The sequence below is a fragment of the Sus scrofa genome, chromosome 9, assembly GCF_054392235.1.
Source record: "Sus scrofa isolate SSC_HxYL_T2T_F1_AM1 chromosome 9, Sscrofa_HxYL_maternal_Yorkshire_Landrace_v2.0, whole genome shotgun sequence".
In the NCBI taxonomy this organism is placed as follows: Eukaryota; Metazoa; Chordata; class Mammalia; order Artiodactyla; family Suidae; genus Sus; species Sus scrofa.
In genome coordinates this window covers 11887688-11901929 of record NC_139391.1, presented here as the reverse complement: position 1 = coordinate 11901929, position 14242 = coordinate 11887688, and the positions used below count along the sequence as shown (strand labels likewise).

General features: G+C 38.6%; 2 protein-coding genes across 31 annotated transcripts in view; both read left to right on the top strand.

Moving 5' to 3' along the window:
• Positions 1-14242, top strand: part of LOC100511652 (glycerophosphodiester phosphodiesterase domain-containing protein 4) — an 882168-nt gene that overhangs the window by 672686 nt on the left and 195240 nt on the right. The window lies entirely within an intron of this gene.
• PAK1 (p21 (RAC1) activated kinase 1) overlaps positions 1-14242 on the top strand; it is a 236440-nt gene that overhangs the window by 188174 nt on the left and 34024 nt on the right. For all 30 annotated transcript variants that reach the window (XM_084975452.1, XM_084975463.1, XM_084975453.1 and 27 more), the window contains 2 exons: positions 327-474; positions 5186-5223. In XM_084975452.1, the coding sequence (XP_084831578.1) occupies positions 327-474; positions 5186-5223 (186 nt within the window). The remainder of the gene's footprint in view (positions 1-326; positions 475-5185; positions 5224-14242) is intronic.

The following is a 14242-nucleotide window of genomic DNA, read 5'->3' as shown; positions in this document are numbered from 1 at the left end:
AGCCTTTGAATCTCCATCCCTTAAATAGACCTCAGTTAAGTGGCCCCTTGGCAGTGGGCTCTGTGCTGGGCACTGATGATCCAGAGACAGATCAGACAAGGTTCTTGCTCTGGAGGAGGAATAGCCTGGTGAAGGAGCAAACCTCTCAAGAAATGACTGATAAGGCAAGCTAGGTATTGTAAGAGAGGTCACTGTGGAGCTCTGAGGACAGACAGAGAAGGAATGGCTGAACTCACCTCTAACTGTTAGCATTCATCAGAGTCAGCTCTGGTTTTCCTTCAGGGCACCCTGTGACTGTGCCTCACAGCCTCATGTCTCTCGTGTAGGGGATGCCAGAGCAGTGGGCCCGCTTGCTTCAGACGTCAAACATCACCAAGTCGGAGCAGAAGAAAAACCCGCAGGCTGTTCTGGATGTACTGGAATTTTATAACTCGAAGAAGACCTCCAACAGCCAGAAGTACATGAGCTTTACAGGTATGATGATTGTGTCCAGGGCAGTCTAGGAAAAAGAGGGTTTTCATCTGAGTGAAAGGTGAAGTGTGAGGTGAAGGAAGAATGTATTGGAAATAGTTGAAATGGCCCTTTCATTAAGATAGAATTTTTGAATTTGAGAGCCAGTCTGATTTTTTTTAAAGTAGTATATTATATGAAAACAACATAGACTTGTGCTAGAAGATCTAGATCCTGACACTCACCAAGTTCTAATAGTCACGTCATTTCTTCAAAGCTCAAAATGGGAATAATAATTCCTATCTTGTGAGACTGCTGTGAGGGCAAATGAGCTCAGTGATGTGAAAGTTCTTTATGTGTTGTAAAACTTCACCATGGAAATGTAGTCATCATTATCATCATTGTTTTCAATATCAGTAAGTTACGTGATAACACACTTAAGTAGAAAGCCTAATTTTTCACTCAAGGAACTGATTTTTATCAGTCAAGTGGAATACAGACTAATAAATGTTCTTGAGATGTGCTCTCTCTCTCTCTCTTTCTATCTTTGTAAGAGACTGTGTTTTTTAGAATGTTTTTAATAGAATTGGGATTAGCATCCAGGTCTCCTAATTCCTGCACCAGTGTCTTTTGAGTCTACCACTTGTTTCTAGTAACTCCATTTGGAGCACCTCCTTCCATAGCAGAGGGATTTTTTTTTCCCTTAGGTAAGTTGTAAGAAGGCCCGTATTTCTGGAAACTGGCCTTTTTATATAGGTCATCTTAAAATGTTAGTGCAAGAAGTATTCTTAGTGTATACCACTTCCAGTTTCCCCTTGGTCATAGACATTAGAGCCCCAAATGCCTTTCTAATGTGGCTAAATTATTGGTGTCTTAAGCACTGGTCTTAACTCTGAGTCCAGGGCTTTTTCTGATGTTCATGCTGTCTCTTTCAAAGGACAGCATTTTTGGGGAAGGTGGGGACTGAAATGACTAGCTAATTTTGGAGAATGCTTTTCCCAGCAAGTATCTGGCTTGTAGCAAAGGGCACAGATGGTGAGGATGACAGACTGCAACTTTGCTCGTGTCATGCTGCATGGTGGTGCTCCAGAGAGGGTCATGTGTGTGCCTAGTATATTTCCATCCTGTTATCTGCCCGCCCCCTCCATGGGTCTGTCTTACTTCCATTGAGGGACTGGGTCATTCCAAGGCAGTATTGAGGTTAAGGCTGGGTAGGAAAGTTTTCTAGTTAAGAGGTTAGGGCTTATGTTTTAAACAGTTTTGTTGTGGAAATAATCAGACCAGAAGCTGGCTTTGAAAGCCTCAGCAGCAGAATTTTTGATAGAATCTATTTTTATTTTAATGTGTGTGGATGTGTACAAGTACCATTTATGAACATGGAAGCATAGCTCTGTGGGTTTGCATATGTTTGAAATTAAAGTCCACTTATTTGTGAGTGAATACGTGTATAGATACATACATTTGGTAATTGTGGGTATGTTCATTTGTGCATACATGAATCACATTGAGTGTATATGTATAGAATGTATAGATATGTATCCATACAGCTATTTCAGCAGTTATAAATTTGTGTAAACGTGTGTGTGTATGCACACACATGTGCATGCATGCACACTCATGAAAGGGATTTTTAGTTTTCTAGAAATTGAAGGCCAGGACCAACGTTCCCTTCTTTTCATATTACTAATTTTGATAATGCCACTTCAATTTGTACATGTTTGCACATGAATTATCTCATTTGATTCTCATGATGGCCTTGGGAGATTGATAGGGCAAGGACTGTCATCTCCATTTTGCAGACTAAGAAATTAATTAGGTTCAGGGAAAGTAAGTAACTTACTCAGAGTGCCTCAGCATATCAGCTTAGTAATATATCAGTGACGGAAGTGTATTTTCTCTCTCTCTCTTTTTTTTTTTTTTTCTGTCTTTTCTAGGGCCACACCCATGGCACCTGGAGGTTCCCAGGCTAGGGGTCTAATCAGAGCTGTAGCTGCTGACCTATTCCAGAGCCACAGCAACTCAGGATCCGAGCCTCGTCTGTGAACTACGTCACAGCTCACAGCAACGCCAGATCCTTGAAGCAGGCCAGGGATTGAACCCGAAACCTCATGGTTCCTAATCAGACTTGTTAATCACTGAGCCATGATGGGAACTCCTGGGAGTGTATTTTCAACTTGTGCCTTTAAATCCTTTGCTGTCTCTATGCCAGTTTTTGTTAAGTTTCCTGTTTTTCAGTACTTTTTTTCCTTAAAAAAAAAATTTCTAAGACAATTTATTCTATCAGTCTACCATGTAATATTCTATGTTGGTACTGTTATAAAGAATCTGTCCAAATGGATTTTAATCTTCAGTATGGTTCACTACCTGTTTTTGTTTTTGTTTTTGTTTTTTTTTGTTTTTTTTTGGCTTTTTGTCTTTTTAGGGCCGCACTCTCGGCATACAGAGGTTCTCAGGCTAGGGGTCTAATTGGAGCTGTAGCCACCAGCCTATGCCAGAGCCATAGAAACGCCAGATCAAAGCTGTGTCTGTGACCTACACCACAGCTCATGGCAACACTGGATCCTTAACTTACTGAGCGAGGCCAGCAATTGAACCTGCAACCTCATGGTTCCTAGTCGGATTCATTAACCACTGAGCCACGGCAGGAACTCCTCACTACCTCTTTTTTTAAGAAATTAAAGTATAGCCGATTTATAATTTTGTGCCAATTTTTGTAGTAAAGTGACTCAGTCGTGTGTGTGTGTGTGTGTGTGTGTGTGTGTATACATTCTTTCAAAAAATATTTTCAATCATGGTATATCTCAAGAGCACTTTATTTTCTGTACTAATTAGTACATAATGTGATAAACAAACCTGGACAAGATTGACAACTCCAGGTTGTAACTCTTCTTTGTAGGGTTATAACTCTACTTTGCTACTGATTTATGTAGCCTTAAACCTGTTTCTTTTTCTCTGAATCTTAGTTTATTTATTTGTAAAAACAAAGAGATTTAAAGTACTTTCTGCTCTGTCATTCTGTGCTATAGGAATTTGATTTTTTTTTTAAAATGGAATTCCTGGGGGAGGGATTAAAATCCAAGCCACAGCTGTGACCTACACTGCAGATGCAGCAATGACAGATCCTTTAACCCACTGTGTGGAGTTACGGGTTGAACCCATGCCTCTGAAGTGAACTGTGTTGGCTACAGTTGGATTCTTAACCCACTGTGCCATAGAGGGAAGTCCTGGAATTTGATTTTTATGTATATAGGAATTGTACATCACATTTAAAAGGAGCAAACTTACTTTTTAATTTATTTTTTAATATGGTGGAGAGATGTTTATTACCAGAACACTCAGTCTTCAAAAGCACTAGCAATACATAAGATTAGGGGTGGTCCAATGAAGGCATAATATTACACTTGGTATAGAACTTTCTCTTGGACAAGAAAAACAAGTGAATTATGTTTAAGCTATATCCTGAATTGATTTTTCCAGGGTATAGCTGGCTATTCAGGTTTTTTCTTTTTGTCTGCATCTGTAGCATATGGAAATTCCTAGGCCAGGGATTGAACCCATACCACAGTAGCGACACAAGCTGCTGCAGTGACAATGCCTGATCCCTAACCCACTGGGCCACTTGAGAACTTTTAGAACGTATTGTCACAGTTTATGGGTTCATAATTTATCACAGGACCAAAGAAGCTATACCTGACACTTTCATATATGATGGAATTGAGAGCTTGGACATCATCTGAGCTTGTTTTGGTAGGAAGATGTAGGACTTGATATAATATTTCTTTTCCTTAATTCCATTGGTGGTGAACTGCTGAAATCAATCTTTTCTTGGACCTTTAGGCATTAAAGAATAAATCCAAACAAAATACTTGGTCTTTCAGCTTATTTTCTTGCTAAGATCATCATTGGGTCTGTGTTTCATATTTCATCAAGTCTAAGGTATCATTGTTTGTAACATGCATCATTTATTTTACCTGCCTCTAAAGAAAAAAGAAGCGGCCAATTAAACCATGAAATACCTTTAATTGTAGGACACATCTCTGTTTCAGATATTGATGTTAATGTGAAAAAATATACATCCCAGAATCAATAAAATGTGATTGAGGGAGCTTGGATTTATTCTTAGAAATGAGACTCTACACCTTTAATTATACTTGACGTGACTAATGCAGCTCTTTTCCTAAGACTTAGTCTTTGTTTCCTTTTGAGCAATAGACATGGATGTTGAAAGAGCCTTTCTAAAAGCTAAAGTTGCATACTGGTCGTGATGTGTTATGGATGCCTCAGGGTGATACCAGCTATGAATTCTTTCCTTTTCTCCTGGAATACAGGAAATTTTCTTGCTGTTGAGGCCTGGTGATGTGGGTATAGTTCTAGCATAGTATTTATTTATTTATTTATTTTTATGCCACACCTGTGGCATATGGGGCCAAGGATCAAACCCACTCTATAGCAGGACAATGCCGATCCTTAACCCTGCTGAGTCACCAGGGAACTCCTAGCATAGCATTTAGAATTAGACTAGGATTCAGTTCTTGACTCCTAATAATCTGTGTGTTAAATACTTTGTGGGCAAATTACCTTACTTCTTTGAACCTCAGTTTTGCATGGTGTTGGGTGTAACACTGTTGTTATTCTCTGAGCTTGGCAAGTACTTCCCTGAATAAGCTTCTTTCGAGCTCAAAGGATTAACTGTAATTGTTTACTCAATGGGTCCCTTGTCTTTTATCTTTTGCAGATAAATCAGCTGAGGATTATAATTCTTCTAACACTTTGGTAAGCTTTTATTTCCTCTATTCTGATATGGACATGAATGATTTTTAGGGATCGAGTCAGTATGGTAGATGCAGAGTCTGGGCTGGGAGGCACTCATCTTGGTCACTACCTGACCCTGGGCCTCAGAGTAAAGGACTTGGACTTAATAAGCAATAGATGTCCCTTCCAGATATGGTTTATTAATGCTCTAGAAATCCTAACACTGGCTGCTAGGCTCAGGTTTTTTTATTTTTTCTTTTTAAGCCTCCACCTATGGCATATGGAGGTTCCCAGGCTACAGGTTGAATAGGGGTTGTGTGTGTCTACACCACAGCCACAGCAATGCAGGATCTGAGACGAATCTGTGACCTATGCTGCAGCTTGCAGCAACACTGGATCCTTAAGCCACTGAGCTAGGCTAGTGATAGAACGATAGAACCTGTGTCCTCAGGTTCTTAATCCGCTGAGTCACAACGGGAACTCCCTAGGCTCAGTTTCGCCTGTCACTTTGAATGTTAGGAAAGCTAATTTGCCTTTCTATTTTTTTCTTTCTCTTTTCTTTCTTTTAAAAAATTTTTGACTTACCTTTCTGAGCTTTGTTTTTTTCATCAGTAAAGTGAAGATGATACACTTTGCCTTACCTGAACGTATCTTCAGGTAGCTGAATTTAGAAGAGAATTGCATTCCTTCTTTGTAATGGTAGGGTCTACAAAAGCAGGATTAGGACTGATTGTTGAAGTGGGCAGATTCAATTCATTTAAGGTCATTCAGTCCTCTGAAGTTGTAGTGAATGACCTGTCATTTGAAGAGATGTTACAGGAGTCATTGCTGACCTCAAAGGTTCCTCTGGCTTTCACAACTTACCACTTCTGCTTTCCAGAGCAGATTATGAGATGAGCTGTTGGTGTTGGTTTGAAAAGGTCTTATAACTAGTAAGCTCTAATTTATATAATACAACACTGCTATTCTTTATACCCAGTGTTGTCTCTTGTGCAGAGGTGGTTATTTCATATTTATTTTCTAAATATTTGCAAAGCCTCTACCCTTTGCTAGGGTCCTATATGGAAAAATGGCAATATAAGGATGAAATGGACATTATTCCAACTCCTAATTTCTCAGTCTTGAGAGTGACATGAAGACACAAACAGTTATATTGCAGCGTGCTCAGACTTCATGAGGCCAGGGGCTGTGTCTGACTTGTCATTTGCTAGATCCGTGGCATCTGACAAGTAACCATTTACTGAATGAAATATACTGAATGTTTAAAGAAAGCTTCTTTATGGTGGAGTCTGAGCTGAATGAATTAGGTATCTTGGAGAATAATGATGAAGAGACAAGGGTATTCCAGATAGAGAGAGAAAAACTAAAATGTGCCAAGGCAAGGAGGTTTGTGAGGTGTTCTTGTACAGAGAACTGCAAATGGTTTGTTATGATCGGAATGTCAAGTGTGAAGGGAATAGAGGTGGATGAGGAGGAGGAGGAGCGTAAGCAGGTCAGGTCATGTAGGAATTTTAACTTTATTTATTTAAAGTAATGAGGAGCTATTGAAGAATTTTAAGTAGGGGAGCTGTATATTCTAGCACAATACTGGGTTACCATCCAAATACTTTGAAGCATGCTTCCAGAAATGGGGATTGGTTTATTCTGAGTCATTTATACTGTGATTAATTATAAAAAATGTTAACATGTCCATTGCCTTGTAACATTCTGGGGCCTTTCTTATTCACTATCTCTTAATCTTTATAGGAGTTTAATGAGTGTCTTGTGGGTCAAATGTCTCTATGTTTTTATAGAAGGGGTGGCAGCTATATTATTTATTGAGTAGGTAATATGTGCCAGGCACTGTGCTTTATATATGTTAACCTAATTGGTCCTCATCATTCCCTTGTGAAGACATTATCATCCCCACTTCACAGGTAGGAAAATAGATTTTCCTGAACACTCATAACTGCTATTGAGGAGAACCAAATTAGAAATAGGGTTTTCTAAGTCCCTATCCAGGATGCTTTGCACTGTGGCAGGGGACTGAGAAAAAAGATGTCAGAGAGGTCTTATAAAGGAGACTGCGGTAAAGCCTTAGGTCTGTTGTTCATTAGTGAGGAGGAGGCGCCCTGGGGCTCCTGCCATATGGCGGAGAGGAGAACACCTGCTTGGTAAAAACCTGCACTGGTTTGGTACCTACAATTAAAAGTACTCAGGCTGTCAAGGACGTTTTCTCCCCCAATTTAGAACATTGTCCCTGTGGCTGGTCCTTTACTAGTTTGAAATGGGGGATATGGTTTTCATTGTGGTACCGTGACATTATTTTCCATATTGGTTTCACACAGATTATTCCACTTGATTTGTGAGATAATTGGATGAGAATTGCTATTTCCATGACACAAGAAATTGAGACTCAGAGAGATTGACTTGCTCCCTACCCTTGAATGAGTTAGAAGTAGAGACCAATACAAAATTCACTTCTCAGCATTCATTTATTCATTCATACCATAGCTATTTACTTAGCACCTTCTTTGTGCCCAGGTGTTGATGATACAAAGATGAATTTGCACTATCTTAGTGCTTGAGGAAAAATTAACAACAGAATAGAGGGTAAGAACTCCAAGAGAGGTACATGAATAATGTGCAATGCCGATGGAGTGATTTATTCCAACCGGTAGTGTAGAGAAGTTTGCACAAAGTTCTTGGGCACTAATAATTGGTTATTTTAATAAATGTATTTAAGGTTTCTTCTAGGTCTAAAATTCTTTTATTTATGGCTCATTGGTCTGTGAGACATCACTCAGATTCAGCAGCACTTTGTGCCGAGATTTTCATTTATAAAATCACCTACTATGTAACAGGCTCTTTTAGTGCCCATGAGGCAAGGACTGGTAAAATCTTCGCTTTTGATCTTATAGTTTCATCAGGAATTAGAACATATAAACAAGGATTTAAGATGTAATGTCAGGTAAACATAGATAATGATACAAGGATTTAAGATGTAGTATCAGGTAAACATAGATAATGATACCAGCCAGAGAAAAGGGCTGTGGCTTCCTTTGTGAAGTGGCGTGAACAAAAGCCAAGTTTTTGGGGATATGACATGTCAGACAAAAGAACCTGGATCCTGGGCTGGCCCTAAGGAAGTATTTTAAATGGTAGAGTTGGATGTGCATTTTAGCCTAAACTACCGTCTTAGAAACACTCCTCTGGAAATTAGATCAGTGTAGTACGATGAATTCATGTGTTTTTCTTTCTTGCTCTGATAAATTTCTTAATTTCAGAAAAGATATATTGAAGAGTACATACAAAACAGTGCTCCAAAATAAAAACAAGATGTAAAAAAACCATTGTCAGGAATTCATGGAAGATAGAAAACAGGTAAGATCAGATTGATCAGACTAGCAGAAACCACAGCTTAATGTTTGTGGAAGAGAAAAATCCTAGGAAGATGAGAGTAGCTCAAGAGAATATATATTAAAAAATATATATTATATATATATATATATGGTGTATGAGAAAATATATGTTAAAAAACAGGAAAGAGTCTTGGGTCATCTTCAAGAGTAAGTTAATTTAAATTCTGTAATTGAAACAGCAGAGGCAGTCTCCATGTTACAATGAACCAGAGTCACCAGAAGTTTGATTCTAAGCTTAAACCACCTACTTTGTAAAGAAAGTAAACTGCCTACTTGAGAAAATGCCTGGTGTGGGTACAGAGGCCTGAGAGAGAAGCATAGCAGTACTGGAGTTAACTACAGATCTCTACAGCAGGCATAGCATAGAGGAAAAATGAAAAGTGGCTCTGCCGTGGAAGAAAGTACGTTAACTTTCTGCATCCGAAGGATAGATTTCTCATGCTTTTGATAACTGGGAGGAGAGAAATCTCTATCTTACATACTCTTATGTGCCAGCACACCCTAAAGTAATGCTTTCCAGTAACCACTTCTGCGTAATTCACCATTCAGAGGAGGGGACAGCAGAGAAATTGACCTTACGCAGCTATAGAGGAAACTCATGCTAGTTGTACACATTCATTAATCTGGGATTTCACTGATAAATGAGGGGATAGCTAAGGATCTCTAGACACTTGAGAGAAACAAAACTTTAAAGGTAAAGAAATAAAACTGACCCCAGGAGAAATTGATAATTCAGAAAAGAGAATAAAAAAATCTAGTATATTCAGAGAGGTTCTGTAGATGTTACATCCACAAAAATACATGACTGTTAGAACAATTAGAGGATAAAAAAGAAAAAAATTAGAGATTTAAGACACTAGAAAAAATAATTGAAAGAATAGTGGAAGAAAAATCCCTCACCTAAAGAAAGGCATGAGTCTTCAGATGGAAGGGCCTACCAATTATCAAGTCAGGTAACTGTAAAGAGACCCAAAGATAAACAGAAAGATCTTCAAAGGTTTCAAAGTAAATATATAGCTACTGTATTTCTTTTTTCTTTTTCTTTTTTTGGCCGCCCTATGGCATATGGAATTCCCAGGGCAAGGACCAGATCTAACCTGCAAATTCAGGAGTCTTAACCCATTGTGCTGGGGATTGAACCTGTGTCTCAGCACTGCAGAGATGCCGCTGATCCCATTACACCACAATGGGAACTCCCCGCTAATGTTTCTCATTAGCATTAGTGGTCAGAGAAGTAATATCTTCAGAAGTTATGAAGAAGATTATTTAGAATCAGGAATTCTATACGTAATCAAACTAGCATTCAAGCATGAGGTCAACATAAAGACATTTGGACATGTGGCAATCCACAGATAACTCTTGAAAAGGCTAAATACCAAATATTAATAGTAATTACCTCCTGCATTGATGATGATTAAGAATACTCACTTAAAATTATTTTTATCCAAGTGTTAGGTTAGAAAGTCAAATAAGACAAAATCCTAGTAACTAATAATTGTCATTCTGGGATCTTCCTTTACTATTGTCTTTGAAATTTTTTTGCTTTTCTGTTTTGGAGTTTCCGTTTTCCCTATGCTGGCCTTCCTCATTTTTAGTTTGCTTCCTCATTTGGTGGAGCCCATCTTCCAGAAGCTTTGAGAAAATAAATGTGAAGTAAATGTTTAATACCTTTCAGGTCTCAAAATGGAGTGCCTCTTTTCTACTTTCCCATTTGATTGATATTTGGCTGAATATTGAATTCTGGATTGAAAATAATTTTCCACCAGAATTTGGAAAATGTGCTTTTGTGATCTAGCTGTTAGCATTGGCTATTGAAGTTCAGAGCTATTTTATGTCTGCTTCTCTGTATCTGATCTATTTTTTTCTTTTTCACTTGGGAAGCTCATAGCATCTTCTTTTGTCATGATTGCTTTGAAATTTCATAATTACATTCCTGTATTCACCTATTTATTATAAGGAGCTTTGTGGATACTTTCAACCTGGAAATTCAAGCCTTCAGTTTTAGGAAATTTGTCTGAATTATTTAATTGATGATTTCTTCCTTTCTTTTCTTTGCTTTCTCTTTCTGGAACTCCTGTTACTTAGATTTTGGACCGATTCTCCTTTTTTAAAATTTTTGCTCTAGTTTCCTTGCCTTGATTTTGCTGCGTAGATGTGCAGATTGGTTTTCAGCTTTGCCCACCGTCAGCTTTGGATCACGCCTCCTTGACAGTTTCTGCTCACCCATACGTCATTGCATCCTTTGCTGATCTTGCCTCCTTCCCTGTTCTCCACAACTTTCTAGGTTTAATGCCTTTAAAAGGCCATTCCTTTATTATAGTTCTAGTGAGATTTTAAGAAATAGATGCCTGTATTCAATCTATTATTTTTATCAAGGATTCCTGAGGAATCTTCACTTGTAATTCCTTATATAACTATATTATATAAAATGTATGATAAGAAACTACTAGTTTTACATATGATTTAAAATTTTTACTTTTAAAAGGCAGCATTATTGAGGTATTGTTTATCTACCATAAAATTTACCTATACTAACTGTACAGTTTAGTGGCTTTATTAAATTTATAGACCTGTAAAACTATCACTGCAACCTAGTTGTTTTGTTTTTTTTCTCCTGGTTTTAGGGCCATACCTGCAGCATAGGGAAGTTCCCAGGCTAGGTGTCAGATTGGAGCTGCAGCTGCTGGCCACAGCCACAGCCACACTGGATCCAAGCTGTATCTGTGACCTACGCCACAGCTCACAAAACACCAGATCCTTAACCCACTGAACAAGGCCAGGGATTGAGCCCGAATCCTCATCGATACTAGTTGGGCTTGTTACCACTACTGAACCACAGTGGGAACTCCACTACAATCTAGTTTTAGAACATTTCCACCACCACAGAAAACTCCCCTGTGCCCTTTCACACTTCCTTGAAACTCCCATGCCCTAGGAAACCACTGCTCTTCTTTCTGTCTATATAAATTAACTTTTTCTAGACATTTTATATAAAGGCACTCATATAGCATGTAGTTCTGTATCTAGCTTCTTTCACTTAATGTAAAGCTTTCGAGCTTCATCCATGTTATGGCATATATCAGCACATCGTTCCTTTTTTATGTCTGAGTAATATTCTGTTGTACGGATACTATGTTTTAAAAATTCATTCATAAGTTGATGGGCATTAGGGTTATTTCTTATTTTTAGCTACTCTGAATAATGCTCATGTGAATATTTATGTACAAGTTTTGGTATGGGATCTATGTTTTCACTTCTGTTGGATATATACCTAAGAGTGGAATTGCTGAGTCATGTGGTGACCTTTTGAGGAACTGCTAGACTGTGTTCCACAGTGGCTGTACCACTTTATACTCCCACCAACATTAGGAGGCTTTTAATTTCTCTGTATCTCTCCCCACATTTGTTATTGTCTGTTTTTTGCTATAGCTGTCTTAGTGGATGTGAAGTAGTATCTCATTGTAGTTTTAATTTCTATTTCCTAATACTGATGTTGAGCATTTTTCATGTGCTTATTGGCCATTTGTTTATCTTCTTTGGAGGAATTTCCTTTTTGTTGTTTATCTCTAATTTAATTCCACTGTAGTTAAAGAATGTGTTTTCTGTGTTTTTGTCATTCAAAATTTATTGAGATGTGTTTTATGGTCTGGCATATGTTCTATCCTAAAAAATTATCCATAAGTGGTTAAAGATAATGTATGTTCTACAAAACTTGGGTGGAATGTTCTGTATATGTCACTTAGGTTGAGTTGATTGAGAGTGTTATTTATATCCATGCTAAGTTTCATTCTACTTCTGTTAATTATTGAGACCTCTTTCAGGGCTGTCCTTTTGAGTAGCCTCAACCAGAATTTGCGCTATCCAGGATCCAGGATTGCAATCTCAGGCTAGTTGCAGTTGACAGCACCATTGGGCCTGGGCTTTGCCCACTGCTTCAAATTTGAGCCTTCCTGGACCACACAGTTATAGCTTGCCTTGTCTTAGAAGAACCCAGGCTCTGAGAGAGCTGGGGTGGGATGGGTGGGAGCAACCCTGGGCCAGAACATTAGACACACCTACTATTTTTTTACCCAAAGTTCATCAGTTTTAAAATCATAAACACATTTCAATAGCTTGCGTAGGCTCTGGGAGGTTTGGGGAATACACCAAGTATTTCCCTCCTCAGAATCTTGTCCTTCCTCCATCTTTCAGGAATATTCTTTTCCCAGAGGGTCTGAGGCTTGTTCTCTCATTTCATTCAGGCCATTAGAGAGGCCTTTACCTTACTACTCTAAAGTAATATTTCCCCACCCTCAGCCAGTCTCTACTCTCATATGTTTATTTTATTACTGCCTTGCAGTTTGGTCATTAATTTTGACTGTATCTTCTTCTAAAATGGAAGCCACAGGATCAGAGACTTTATATATTTTGTTCTTCGGTATAGCTGCAGAGCTTAGAACAGAGCCTGGTACGCAGTGAATGAATGAGTGAGTTGAAGTCACTGGGTTTTTTAAAAAGAGGTTTGTGGAGTTCCCAGGTGGCTCAGTGGGTTAAGGGTCTGGTGTTGTCACTGCTGTGGTGTGGGTTTGAGCCTGGGAACTTTGCCAGCGCCCCCCTCCTCCCCAGCCCCAAACAAAATAAAATGAGGTTTGTGATTATTAAATATAATGATAATTTAATTGATTCCTTACATCTTTCTAGCCACTTGCCATTTCCAAAGTGTTTTTATACCCACATCAATTTATTTCTTCCTGCCAATGGCCCTGTGAGATAGGCAGAGAGCTGCTGTTATCATCTGCATTTTATGGGTGAGAGCTGTGGCTTAGAGTGGGACAGCCTTACCCAAGAACACAGGTATAAGAAACAAAAATCTGGACAAAAACCTGTATATCTGGATTCTGGTAGTTACTAGTACCACCAACTCAAAGCCATCACCTGTGGAAAACAGAACATGTTGCTAAGGAAGGTGATGAATCCCCTTCTCTGTAGTTTTAGGAAGCAAACAAACATAGTATTTACAGTCTAATTGGGCAGCCCTGGGCCCACCCAATAATGAAAAAGACTGCTGAGTTAACTTTGTTCTCATTTGGGGTTCCTAGTTAGATTTTATTTAGTGGAATATTGGGGAGACAAGAAATTAGAGCAGAAAAATATCAAAATACATGCTTTGGCAGGAAGAACCTCTGTTGGATTTTAGAACTGAAAGTAATTTAAGGTCACCCCTTAAATTATATCAGCCCTCTGCTTCCACATTCTTTAAGTGCTGAAACTTGAGACAGAGAGAACAAATTCAGTGCCTGTGTTCACCAAAACTAGTGCTTACATACATTTGTCACTGGCAAGTTAAGTTATGCCCTGCATTAGAGCTGTTGTTAGAATATGAGGTTCCCACAGATACTGACTCACAGACTTTGAAAAACTTATGGTTTCCAAATGAGACAGGTTGGGGGTGGGGGATGGGCTGGTGGGTTCGGATGGAAATGCTGTAAAATTGGGTTGTGATGATCATTATACAATTATAAATGTAATAAAATTCATTGAGTAATTTAAAAAAAGGATAAAGGCCAGTCTTCTACACAGTAACTCTGGTCTAATAGTCCACTAGATAAGTTTGTTCACTTATTCCCTGTCCTTCTGACTCCTGATGTTCCTCTCTCCAG